The 13,518-nt window shown below is 33.2% G+C and overlaps 1 protein-coding gene across 2 annotated transcripts in view; it reads left to right on the forward strand.

Annotated features, from left to right (window-relative positions):
* Nucleotides 1-13,518, forward strand: part of LOC142973411 (neuropeptide FF receptor 2-like) — a 113,993-nt gene that overhangs the window by 79,854 nt on the left and 20,621 nt on the right. For both annotated transcript variants that reach the window (XM_076115082.1, XM_076115083.1), the window contains one exon: nucleotides 7,509-7,677. In XM_076115082.1, the coding sequence (XP_075971197.1) occupies nucleotides 7,509-7,677 (169 nt within the window). The remainder of the gene's footprint in view (nucleotides 1-7,508; nucleotides 7,678-13,518) is intronic.

The following is a 13,518-nucleotide window of genomic DNA, read 5'->3' on the forward strand; positions in this document are numbered from 1 at the left end:
AAAATTTATAGTGTGTAGCGTTGCGTTTTTCAAAGACCGCAATTTCATCTTTGAAAAAGGGGTCGGGGCTGAGGGACAAGAGTGACGTGTGACCCCACAATTTTTAACTAAGGGGGAGATTGAACCTCCGACGCATAAAAAAAATAAAATTATAACTTATGAAAAACGTAACATTAAAATTATTTTTTCAATGAACTATAGCAAAGTTAAGTATTTATGAATAGACTACAAAGCAAGCCTTAAAAAAATAACATTCCAATGGACAAACAATACAAATATTTTACTTCCCTTAATACGTCTTCCCACATATGTCTTGCAACATCAAATTAGACACAAAAGCGTCTTCTCTTTATATAACAAATGATTGAGTCAATACATAGCACATTTACAGCCCGCATGCTCGACGCGACAGATTGTGGCATTTGAAGTATTGATGTCATTTGTTTCAGACAAGTGAGGATATGTTAGGGATGATTAGTTGATTACGTCAGAAAGGTATGTGTTTTGTATCTACAATTCGCACGCTCAATAATAAACTAACCGATTACGGTTTTAGGTCCAACGCCATCTATCTTTAAATCACGGATTTTTTTCGATATCTCGTTCTTAGACCGAGTAACTAATGTATCGGTCTCTTTCACTCTCATGCGTTTTCACAATTATTACTATGATTTCGAAAACGTTTTTAGCGGTTTCCATCAAATCTAGTAATTTGAGTAAGGCCAGTCACTTGTTAAGCGTGCCAATTGTGTAGTTGCCTCTGTGGCGCGGTTGTTAGTGTCTCCGATTCTAAAACACGAGGAGAGTGTAACGACACTCACATTTTATGTGGGTAGTCCAATATTATTAGACTTATGTTATCACTTAGATGTTGTTACCAAGAAACCTAGTATTACTGATTAATCATCACTTACCACTTTAGGCGCTTAGGCATCGGTAAAACAACACTTGACAAACACTCGCTAACTAATAATAAAATCACCAACCACGCACAACACACGCGTCAGAACATTTTCTTAACTATAATAATTGCAATGAAAACACAAGCATGAAATAATAAACAAGCGTTCGTTTCGTGATTGCCTTAAATTCAATAATGATAAACCATCAACAACACTATGGCGTCTTTATCACACAACTGTAACTAACTATTACGACTTAATTACACTAAAAACTAAAACTAAAACAATAAATAAGCGCCCTTTTTACGATAATATAACTATAAATTAAGTTTTTAACACACGAAATGTTTCGATAATCGTGTCAAGGGCACAGGTTTGCACGGTACTGGCGGCAGCATCAAAGTACATCAAATTGAGCGGCAGCGTCGCGTGCGCCGCTCGACCAATAGCAGAGTCGCTAGAAAAGAAAGACTTTCTTACTGTTTTCCTATTGGCAGATGCCTTTTTGTAGTAACATTCTATTGATTGCATTGATTCGAATTTCGAAAATCATGTGACTCGTGAACAAAATTTATTTTTAAATTGATAACGTACAGGCTGTGGAAATATTTATAAATGAAAACTGTTTGCTTATAACTTCCATTTAAATAAGTAAATATGCACTCACACACAGTCATTTAATTGCAAACTAAGCAGGGCTTGTACTATGGTAACCAAATAACTGATAAACATACTTATATACTTGATACTTGTGTAGATAAAATTATTGACAACCATGCTTAGAACAAATACTCGTGCTCATCACGCAAAGATTTTTCCCAAGTGGGATCTGAACACACCACACGCGGCGCTACAGTTATTGCGGCTAGGTTACCACTTTAACCACTGCGCCAAACATTATAAGATGAAGTTTCATATAAAAAAGAAAATCATATTATAAAGTATACTGTGAAAAAAACAAACACCAAGTGCCTTCTACAAAGAAACATTATATTATTATGTTGAAAGGTTTCTTGAAGAAAAATTACCGACGATTAAGGTTAACTTGATACTTAGCAAATAAGGAAACTTTAATCTACGCATTATCTTCGTAACCATATTCCCTTACGTAATAATTTACTTTTATGAAACTTACATATAAAATCCTATCCTTCCAAAACTGCGAAGGTTCGTGAGGATGGATAAATGTTTGTTACTCTTTCCTAAAAAAAAAAATACTGAATGGATATTAATTAAACTTAACAAACAAATAGTTAATAACCTAGATTAACACATATTATGATTTGATTTTATTCTCATTGGCCCTTCCTTCTGAACTGGCGGTAAATTCACTCTCTGTATTGACTATCATAAGTGTCAGCATTTGATCTAAATGAATAAATGTTTTGATTTTGATACTTTTCGCCAAGGGAAATCTTTTCATGCGGACGTAGTCGCGGGCGGAAGGTAGTAGTGCTTTTCTCCGTCTCAACCAGTTTCTCTCTTAACTGTCTCAGTATATTACCCAGCGAAGTTTTTAATTAAATAACGCTAAAACATATTTCATAAAACGTTACAACGAAAAACTTGTTATCATTAATTAAAAGATTAAAGTAAAATTATAGCCTAGGGATAATGTTATTACATTTTTAATGGGATGATTAAAATTAATTTGTTATGATTTTATCAATAAATTAGTGTACCTATATAAAATTTTAGTTAAAATAAATGCTTAGAGGTTGACTACCCTGGTAATATAAACATTTTGTTTTAATTAATTGTATTGGCTTTTTAAAGGTTCAGAGATTAATTTACTCGAGACAAGTTTATACTTCGCATCAATTCGATAGAGTAGTTCACGGATTAAGACAATAGTTCTGTATATTTAATCGTAGCCTAAGAAAAAAATGTAATAATAAAGTTAATTAGTAATCCTTAAAATCTCAAGACTTAATAAATAAGCCTAGACGTTCTTCTAAGCATGTTGAAGTCGTTCCATACTCACCAGCTGCAGCTATATTCCAGTATTTTCCATGAAGCGATTGCCTATCGGCCGTGCGCGACCCAGCTGCCACGGTTATAACACGATACCCCTTGATAAAACTGGTTGACAAGCTTCTAACTACTGTTAACGATTATCGAAGACCTATAAATTATTGACAGCCGGTAGCCTTTCAAAATATGGAAGATTTCGCAATTTATGATATGGTCACCTATCGACAGAACATTCTCAGCAAGCGTAGCTTACCCTAAGGCCCAGCGCAGACAGAGAGGAATAATCCTCGCGCGGTCTCGGGCATTTTCTTTACGGCTCGCGTGTCGAGCATGCTCGCGACTGCGCGAGGATTATTCCTCTCTGTCTGCGCTGGTTACAACTCTACATTAAACATTGGTTTTTCGTGAAAGTTCGTCAACGATGGTGGACTGGGCCATGATTATAATTGCTCTTTTGGCTAAAGAAGAATAAAAATGACGTTCTCCCACTTTAAACTCAGTAACAACATTGAAAGTTCTCGTACGATGCCGGCGGCGACGCGATGCCGCGCGGGGATACCCGCGCATCCTCGAGGATGCGCAAGCATTTTTTGTCAGGTTCAAGCACTTAGGCACTTTAATTTATTAATTTTAAAGTTGATTTTCAAGTGCATTAAAAAAATCCTATTCGCTGCGCTCTTTTCGGTATGCGCTGACCCTTAGAGAGCGATCCGCGCGGCTGTTGATACTAAGCTAGGAGCTCAGCAAGATTTATAACCAAATAAAATAAATAGGTTCCCCTAGTAACACACTCAAGACAATTTTATCACTTATGTAACATTTATTTTCCAAAACTAAAATTAACTCCATCTACTCTTTTCTAAAAATCCAACAAAATTTATTCAATGTCTTTAAAAATCTAAAGTCGGTAAGCATTCCGAACTTTAAAGAAGAAATCCTCTACTTTCAAACTTCCAAAGTAAAAGTTTCAAAGTAATACATTTTGTCACAAAGACGTGTTTTTTAAGAAAAAACTACCACATCTTGCAGTCAGTAACTTTGTAGAAAAACTTCTTACGATATAAAAATACTTTTTTCCTCTTGAAAATATATTTTATTATAAGAAGGAAAATCATTTAGTTTTGGTCTCGAGGTTAGAAGTCGAAAGTCGCAGGTGAGGAAAGTACTGAATAAGGAAAAAGTGATGAATGAACTGCAATTATATTTTTACGTACTTATTTTGTCTGTATGAATACGAAAGTAAAAGACAGATTTGATAAAGTAAGGGACTATTAAGTATATATTAAAATTTTAGTAAAATATTCAAAAAGGGTATGTGCAAAAATTTCACTACAGGTACATCAAAGTAAGACTTTTTATTGTAATAAGTAGTTAAAAGGCACATAAAACGAATGATCAAAGCAAAAACTTATTTATATTATTGTAAAAACTTTTATGATCAATCTGAAACTGAGTTAGGTAACTCCTTTTTAGAAGTTTCAGTAGACACAACTACACGTAATAATATAATATATTGATTTTCTTCCTCGTCCTTAGTGAGCAAGCTATTGTAGTCTTTAAATAGTTTCACACCCCCTTCCGCAATAACAAGCAATCATGCAATTTTTGCTTTAAAAATAATCAGCATTTTCATTCCAAACCTCAGATGGTAATTGTAAGAAAAAGTCCTTAAATCTAGTAGAAAATCTGTTTTTAGCGAACTTTCCGACGCAAAAGTATATAATGTAGAATCAAATGACAGTTAACGACTGTCACCTCGTACTGGACGAGAACTACGATCAGCATTCATTTGATGAACTGTGGCCATTTTCTCGCCACAAAAAAGCTTGTCGGAAGACAGAGCAAAGATAATAAGTTCGTCTGGCAAATACCATAGGTGATGCTTTAAGACCTTCCTTGCAGCTTTACTTATTTCAAAATCAATGGTATCGTACAATTATAACTTCTTTTAAAGTAACAAGTCATTTCTTGGTGCATCTGTTTTTAAAGGCGTTTCAATACAAGTCTTGGTGTATTTATGAGCACCAAAACTAATTAATCGAGCTATTAGCTGTTCTTAACTTTTAATTAGTTAGATTTTTCTTTTAAGGAATTATTTGTACAATAACTGCCTGTGTAAATAATGCCTGAAAAGAAAAATTTTCATAGCATAACTCGATTTAGGCATCCATCGAGCGTGGTGTATTGGACCTGGGGCCAGCTAATTAATTTAGAAGGTGGTTTGTTCAAAAGATCATAGTGAGTTCAATTAACTCCTTGTAGTAATCGCTTACTGGTTTTTCCCCAGAATTTACGATGGTAAGAGTCTCAAGTGTGTTCAGGGCGAAATTTTCCGTACCGGAATTAACAATCAGACTATCATACTGCTTTTTCGAAAAAGTGTCCCATGCATCACTGAATCTCTTGAATAGTGGTATTTGAGGAGAGCTTGACTATGACTATAATTAGCACAGTGATTATGACTATAATTATTATGAAGATTTTTAATAAATTTCTCTACGCAATGGTTTAATTGTCTTGTCGAAATTCCCGATTTTTTCCATATTTTCACCACATTTTCAATAAGACCGCGCGCAGAATTTATCAAATTTATATGTTCAATAATTAAGTGGTGATAAAGAAGCAAAACTTGCCGAAAAGGTTGATTGAGCCTTGATAAGGGTTCCACATCTCAACAACCCAAAAGAAAAATATCGTGGTTTTGTCGAGTTATTGAACATATTTTGTCCCTAATTTATGTAACAAAACACTTTTTTTTATATATATTTTAGTTTTAAACACTTAAGCAGTCATATATATAATGAATTAGCTTAGTTTAATACCCAAAAAAGACCTATAACAGTAAAAGAAAAATTTGCACTTTTCACAAAAAAATCTAAAGTATTACTGCTTTGAGCACCCATTTCCACTGAAGCTACCTTGTTCAAATTTTGCGACGATATTATTTCAAATACGTGTAACAAATTAAGCCCGTGGCGAAAGTGATAACTAAAAAAAAATTTTTTTGAACCACCCTAATATATATATATATATATTTAAATAATTAATTTAACCCATTAATGTCCCATTGCTTATATTATATAATATTATAAAGATGAAGAGTTTGTTTGTTTGTTCGTTTGTTTGTTTGAACGCGCTAATCTCAGGTTCTACTGGTCCTATTTGTATATAGTCCATATATCGAGGAAGGCTTTAGGCTATATAACATCACGCTACCGCCATTAGGAGCGGAGTAGCAACGAAAAATACCCATTCTCTCTTCGGTAAGGCAAGCGAAGTTGCGTGGGCCAGCTAGTCCTTAATAAAAAGTGGTAAGGCCAGCTAGTCCTTAATAAAAAGTGGTAAAGAATCAATAATAATAATGTAAGAAAACTCTTTCACGAAAAAACTACTGAACGGATTTAGATAAAACTTGGTACATACAATGACATCATAGAATATTATAATCTGTATTATAACATAATAGAATTACTTTTATTTATTTATTTTATTTATTTATTTATTAGCAGGCATGCAGTTGTACACAACTGGTTAATGCCTTAATTACTTTTATAATGGGAAATCTTTTCACGCGTTGAAACTATTCATTAAATTATTCAATATATAAACAAAGAGGCTTTCAATGCAGTTTTTTACAGTGTGATAGATATTTACAAACTTAACAAAGATTTTTTGAGCTAGCTTAAATACCTTGTACTAGTATAGATCAAAATAATTTTCAAAGATTTTCTAGGCTGACAAATTAGTGTAGACATGGCTAGTCCAATTATTATCCACCCGTGTTTTTGGGTCTTCTCCAACTACTTACGAAGTACTCAACTAAGAAATTAATAACAAATTTTAGCAAACGATATTTTAATGACGGTTTTCGTATGAAAATAGTTTTGGCCGCTGAAAATCTTATTTTCGAGTGACCTTAATTTTAATATAATTATTTTTGGTAGTTGAAAGTAATACAAGACAATTTGCACGAGTATTATGTCTTGTGATTTCAGAGAAAATATTTTTCTTGTGTGAGGTAATTCCCTAAAATTTTCTTGACGGAGCTAGCATGATCGACTCAGGGTCTAATCCTAAATTTTCTTTGGGAGGAGAACGCGTCCAAAATTTGATTGATAGTGTCAAAGTTGTTCAAGTGGACTGAAGACTTTTGACATGGTTTAATGGCTGATATTGATTACAACCGAGACCGACTTTTTCTGTGCCCGAGATGATAAGAATAGATACCATCTATGCGGTCACCCATTTATGGCATTATCGCCCCAGGTGTTGCTTAACCCACGGATTGTTTACCGATCACTTATATAATTTCTGAGATTGAACAATTTCAACATCCTACTAATATTACAAATTCGAAAGTTTGTGAGCGTGTATGTTTGGATGTTTGCTACTTTTCACACAAATACTACAGAACCAATGGAAGGGTTTCCACGCAGACGAATTCGCAGGTGGCGTTTAGTTTTTAATAAATGTAGTATGTAATGTTTGATCTTAATTCGAACAAGTTAAACTTTGTACAAAATGGGATACAAATTGTTCTCTCTCCAAACAATACAGGCATATATCTCAAAGTACAATATTTTAATAGGCATCATAAAAAACCACCAGCCTAAAGAATATATTTGGTTCCAGGGCCTAAGACTGATGAAGGAGAGGAAGCGCGTGGCCTGGATCCTGCTCCTCCTAGCAGTCCTGTTCGCGATGTGCTGGATGCCGTACAATATCATGCAGCTGCTTCTTGACATCAACCTCGTTGATGCTAAGGACCTTAGCATGTATCTGCCATATGCTTTATTTATTGGTAAGTGGATTAAGATTCTCCGATACTCGACAGTACTCGATTGCAGAAAATGGCGCTGCAGTTAAAACGTACACAATACTTATGGACTTATGGACATGATAATTTATCTATTCTATCCCAAATCACAACCGGTCAAGTAAAGAACCGACATTTTAAAGAAATTTCTCTAAAATCGATATTCCGAGCAAAATCTACGAGAATTTCATGACCTGGTATTCTAAAATTTTTCAATATCACCTGGAATTTCTTTACCTAAATTTTTAGCCACGGTGTTCATCTACCTATGTATCTATATCTATTGATATATAAAAGAAAATTGTGTTAGTATCTATTTATAACTTAGGAACGCCTGAACCGATTTGACTGAAAATTGGCGGAGATGTAGCTTGGAACCAGGAGACGGACAAAAGATACAATTTATCTAAATGAATGTATGAAAAATGAATCGCCAAATCTCAATGGCTCAACCAAATCAACTTATTGTTTAAGTTTACTTATTATTTAAGACACGAAAAAGATTTTATGGAGAGAAAAAATGCGTAAGCTGGGCTGCGCGTGTGAGCTAGTTTGAACTAAAATTGAATTAAAATGAATAAACCAATTTTTGCGTATGTGTAGAATCTATTTCTACTGAATCTCCATTATTATGTGGAGCTTTACTCTTCTTGTCTAAAAATAGTTCGCGTATTCATTAATGCATGATCAATGTTCACTGCAATATCAGTTCCGGGAAATCTGAATGAAGATTCTCAACGTTGTTTGAACCTCGTTCATTTCTGTAGTTAGGTGTTTAATTCGTTTGTCTGTAATTCCGTTTTACACTTTATTCTTAAGGTATCTTTCACACATTCACATCACACGGTATCACACTTTTAAGGAACTTTTGTGATAGAAATACACAATTTTATTAAAATCTTTTAGTTTAGCTTAACCTGCAGTAAAATTTCATTACGATCAATTAATATAGCTGTTGATGTCTATAATTAAAGCGTTTTGCTTGCGTGTTAAAACATAAAATAATGTCCTCCTAGCCTATATACGACTACAACGAAACTGACCATCTGTGCAGGACTTTGTTTATAGTGTCCAAGTGTGTGCACAATACACAGGTACACTCTCTATTCCATCACTCTCATAGTCCGGTGGGACGGATAACCGACACGACCAGCGAGAGGTCAGGCGCAGGACCGACGGCTTTACGTGCTCTCCGAGGCACGGAGGTCTTCGACCTCAACTTCCCAACTCCGGGCAGTCTCTAAGAAATTCTTAACAGAAAATCTCAGAAAAGACTTTTTGGCCCGACCCAGGATTCGAACCCGAGACCTCTCGCACGGCAGCCGCATATACTACCGACCGCGCCACAGGCAGTTCACGGTTGGTTAAAACATAATTCTCTTTAAGAATGTTATTTCAAAATACGTAAAGGTATTTAAAGTAAGTAGCATTCTCTGGTCTCTTCCTAGGAATATTCCTATGGTAGTGGGCGTAGGCGACGTTTTACATATTATGTGTATGAATGTACATTAAAGTATTTAAATTGAGGAAAACCAGTTCTATCTTGCTTCTTTCAAAATAACTCCTTTGAAGGATTACAGTAGGGAGGAAAAGAGGAAAGGCGGGAATCATCTTGCGATTACTAATACCTTATTTTGCTACAAACAAATGTTGAGGAAACGTCATAAACTGTATTTAGTATAGAAATGATGTCGTTATGACATCACAGCCGTCATTTTCAACAGAAACAAAATTTAAATAGTGCTTAATGGGTTGTTTATGTCTTCAATAATTTAAAATTTCATGCATACATCAAAATCAATAAATCCATGCTTTTTTCCTATAGGGCTCTACCTATAGGAAGAAAGCATGGATTAATGAAGCAAAGACCAGAGAATGCCATTTGATACGAACCTTACAGAATTCATTTGTTTCATTCACATCCATACATTCTGTCATACAGGACCGCCGGTTACTAGTACTAAGTTAACACGAAAGTAATAAGAATTTGTCATAGCTTAAGCTTAGTTCTAAAAATATTTAAAATACTAATTCATTAGCAGATGTCACCTGTAAAACGATGCCTATTCTAATAACCATATTTCTTAGGTCAAAAGCTCAAACACGAATCAGTGAAAAAAATTGTTCATTTTTATTTACAGTCTGTTCAAATAATATTTGATACGTTTGAATATTGTACATCGTTAGGAGCTTTGATGTACCCGAAATTTTAAAAGCATTTCTCTTTTATATCTTTTGACTAAGAGGATATGTTACGATGTTATTTTTTTCTACTTAATTACTTACGGAAATATGTATGATTACTTTTTCTTAGAAATATTTCTTGTTATAAAATTTTTGATATATTTTGTTCAATTTTGTAAGAAGATTTTGCGTTATTGCTCCTTTTTGTTGATGCTTTCTTTGAAATTTTTTTGGTGGGAGTTTTTTGAACTTTAAATACATCGGTTTTCGTATAATAACATTTTGTCACAGTATGAATATGGTTAAGGTTAATTTAGTGCTTATTTATTACTTAGCTGCTTCATAATATTGTATTATAAACTGCTGCGTACTTATCACAAGCGATTTTTAAGCCCATAACAAACAGTCGTTTTCTTCATGACATATCTCTCTATTATTCCAAGGTTATTAATATTTATTTGTTTTTACTACTTACGCAAAAAATCCAAACTAACTTTTATATCAGTACTAGCTGACTCGCGCAACTTCGCTTGCGTCCAATAAGAGAGAATGGGTGAAATTTTCCCCGTTTTTGTAACATTTAGTACTGGTACTCTGCTCCTTTTGGTCTTAGCGTGATGATATATAGCCTATGTTCTTTCTCGGGTATCAAAATATCTCCATACCAAATTTCATGCAAATTGGTTCAGTAGTTTAGGCGTGATTGAGTAGCAGACAGACAGACAGACAGACAGAGTTACTTTCGCATTTATAATATTAGTATGGATTTTTATCGTATTCTGTCTAATGTGTTTTATGTTATACAGAGCTTTTAAAACTAAAATATTGTCCATGACCCCTGGATTCATTTAAAATAAATTATGAAAATAGAAACATGTTAGTAAATTAACAGATAAGTGTATTGTAAGAGATAATGGCCAAACTCATTATTTCTTTGGTAATAAGTTAGAAATTATTACTTTAATTAATAAATAAGATTTAGTAATTCAGACCACAGACTTTGGTCTGAATTCTTCTTTAATTATTTATTTAATGAGTCTAGTTTTTCTTTATATTTAAATCAAAAAAAATATTCGTTCTGTTTTGAATCGACGGCATGTACTTTGTGTGTAAGCCAATGAGCGTGGGTTCGACTCCCACTATAACAAGTTTTTTTTACTTTCCATGATCTATAGTAAAATCTATATAAACAAAAATTATTCACCGAAATATATTATGTGTTCGTGCATAACGTTTGAATAACTTAACTAAATTGGATAATTCTTTTTTTTTTTTAATATGTTTTGTATGGGTTCGATGGGATCTATATATTTATGGTAATACAATCAACGAGATAAAATTATATACCAGGACGGAGTCAAGCCAGTCTGCTAGTATTAAATAATATCGGATTATTTCGCTCATGTTTAGTCAAAATTTGTTCCAATAGGTTGCTTTGAAACGTAATCATAATATGAAGTTTTCTATATTAAGCCCTAATATCAAATAGTAATATCAAAGCTAGTCTTGAGTATACATGTCTATTGATAAAATTAGCACATCATACACGTATTACATACATTTGTATGTTTGTTTGTATGTATGTCTTCTTCTTATCGTATGGAATGCCTTTGACGTGGCTTAACGACTGTTATCTTAATTAACAACAACCGGGACCGACTTATTACGTGCCCTCCGTAGCACGGAGGCGCCCAGTTCAAATAACACTATGCGGTCACCCATCTATCGAAAGATCGCGCCGAGGTTTGCTTAAGCCACAGATCGTTTACCGATGTATGTATGTATGCATGTACCGCACTTTGTCGTGATATTGAACCATTCAAATTGACAGTAATGATGCTTGATGAACGTGAATGACATTATTCCCAAGCTTGTGATTGTCATGGGAGTAATGAAGTGACGATTGACAATTTTAGCCGTAATTATATTATGAAGGTCCGAAATCAACGTTTCTGGATAAGTACCAATTAGCTTATCAGACGGAATTTTAACAGTTTATCTCCTCGATCGAGGAGATTTTTTTTAACACTAACGTAATTTTAATCTTTAGTTGATTATTAAAATGATTCAAAGAAATTTCTAAATAGTGATATTAACGCAAGTTTACAGTTATTTAAATATATTTGTAACTTGTTAATATTCTTGTTTACATAATATAATCAAGATCAAGTTTTATTCTGTTTATAGTTTATTTATATAATTTACATAAGATTTGAAAACAGTAAAAAAAATCTTTTTCCCTCAATCGTATGCTAACAAAACAATATACACTGTTATTTCTAAAGAATACAGTATTTTTCACGTAATACTCTAAATTTTCAGGAAACGAAACTTCAGATTTTTTCCTAAAAATAATGCACTTAAGTTCTCAGAAAGTACTTGTTACTGAAAAAATACATTATGACGTTCGTAGTTAAAGCTACACAATTCGCTGTATATTCTGCACTCGTTTTAAAAATACTCGGAAGTACTTAATGTTTTTATCTATACTAATATTATAAAGAGGAAATGTTTGATTTTTTGTTTGTTTGTTTGTTTGTTTGCATTGAATAGGCTCCGAAACTACCGGACCGATTTAAAAAAATCTTACACCGTTGGCAAGCTACACTATTTTCGAGTAACATTGGCTATGTTTCATTTTCAAAAAAAAAATAGGGATGCTTACTAAAATTTGAATAATCTAACCCAAGGTGTAAAAAAATTAACAAAAAACTTCAATCGCGTGCGCTGCGAAAACTATTAATGATAGCACAAAATGATGTACAATTTTTCAGGACACATTACTGTCTACAAAAAAAGTCGCGACAGCATGTCTCTATCTTTTATAATAATATGTAGTTACGCCACAATAAGCGTCCTTTTATTCAAAAAAATAATATATAATATATGCCACCGCTAGAAAAAGCTCTTTATTCGTACCCCGGTATTGATCCTTATCTAAATAAATAAATCATTATATAAGACTACTTCAATACCTTCATATCACCTTTTGAATGATTAGATTCGTATATTCCATTCAAACGATATCACCAGTTTAAAAAATAGAAAAAACTCCGCTCGGCTAGCTATGCGTTGTTTACAGGGAGGCTCTTACTCAATAAATTAAATGGCTTTTGTTTTGCGGTTATGACCTTTTAACAATTTGTATATTTAAGTATAAATAAAAAAAAAATAATGACAAAAAATACAAGTGAAAAATAATGTACGAAAAAAAATTTAAAAAGCAAATAAAATATAAAAAAATGTAGATAAAAACAATAATTAGGAAAGTAATATATTCACAAAAAATAAATTATAACTTAGTTTTTTGCTTTCAATTAATGTTATTTTTTTACCTGTTTTGTTCACGGCGATAAGGTTGTTAATTGCAATGTAGGTGATTTGCCCAGTAAAACGACGTGTGGACGCTTTGACAGTTTATTTTGCACTAAACATCTTAAAACTAGTGGACTGTAACACAATAGGGTATACAATTATACATCGGCACATATAGATCGCACACACATCGCACCTTAACATTGCCGCTGTTGCTATACGCTTAGACAAACTCCCTGTTAAACATTGTGTATTTTCTTTTATTATAATATTATGCCCGTGCGAAACCGGTATGGGCTGCTAGTTATTTTATAGAATAAGTATTTT

The sequence above is a fragment of the Anticarsia gemmatalis genome, chromosome 5, assembly GCF_050436995.1.
Source record: "Anticarsia gemmatalis isolate Benzon Research Colony breed Stoneville strain chromosome 5, ilAntGemm2 primary, whole genome shotgun sequence".
NCBI classification, from domain to species: Eukaryota; Metazoa; Arthropoda; class Insecta; order Lepidoptera; family Erebidae; genus Anticarsia; species Anticarsia gemmatalis.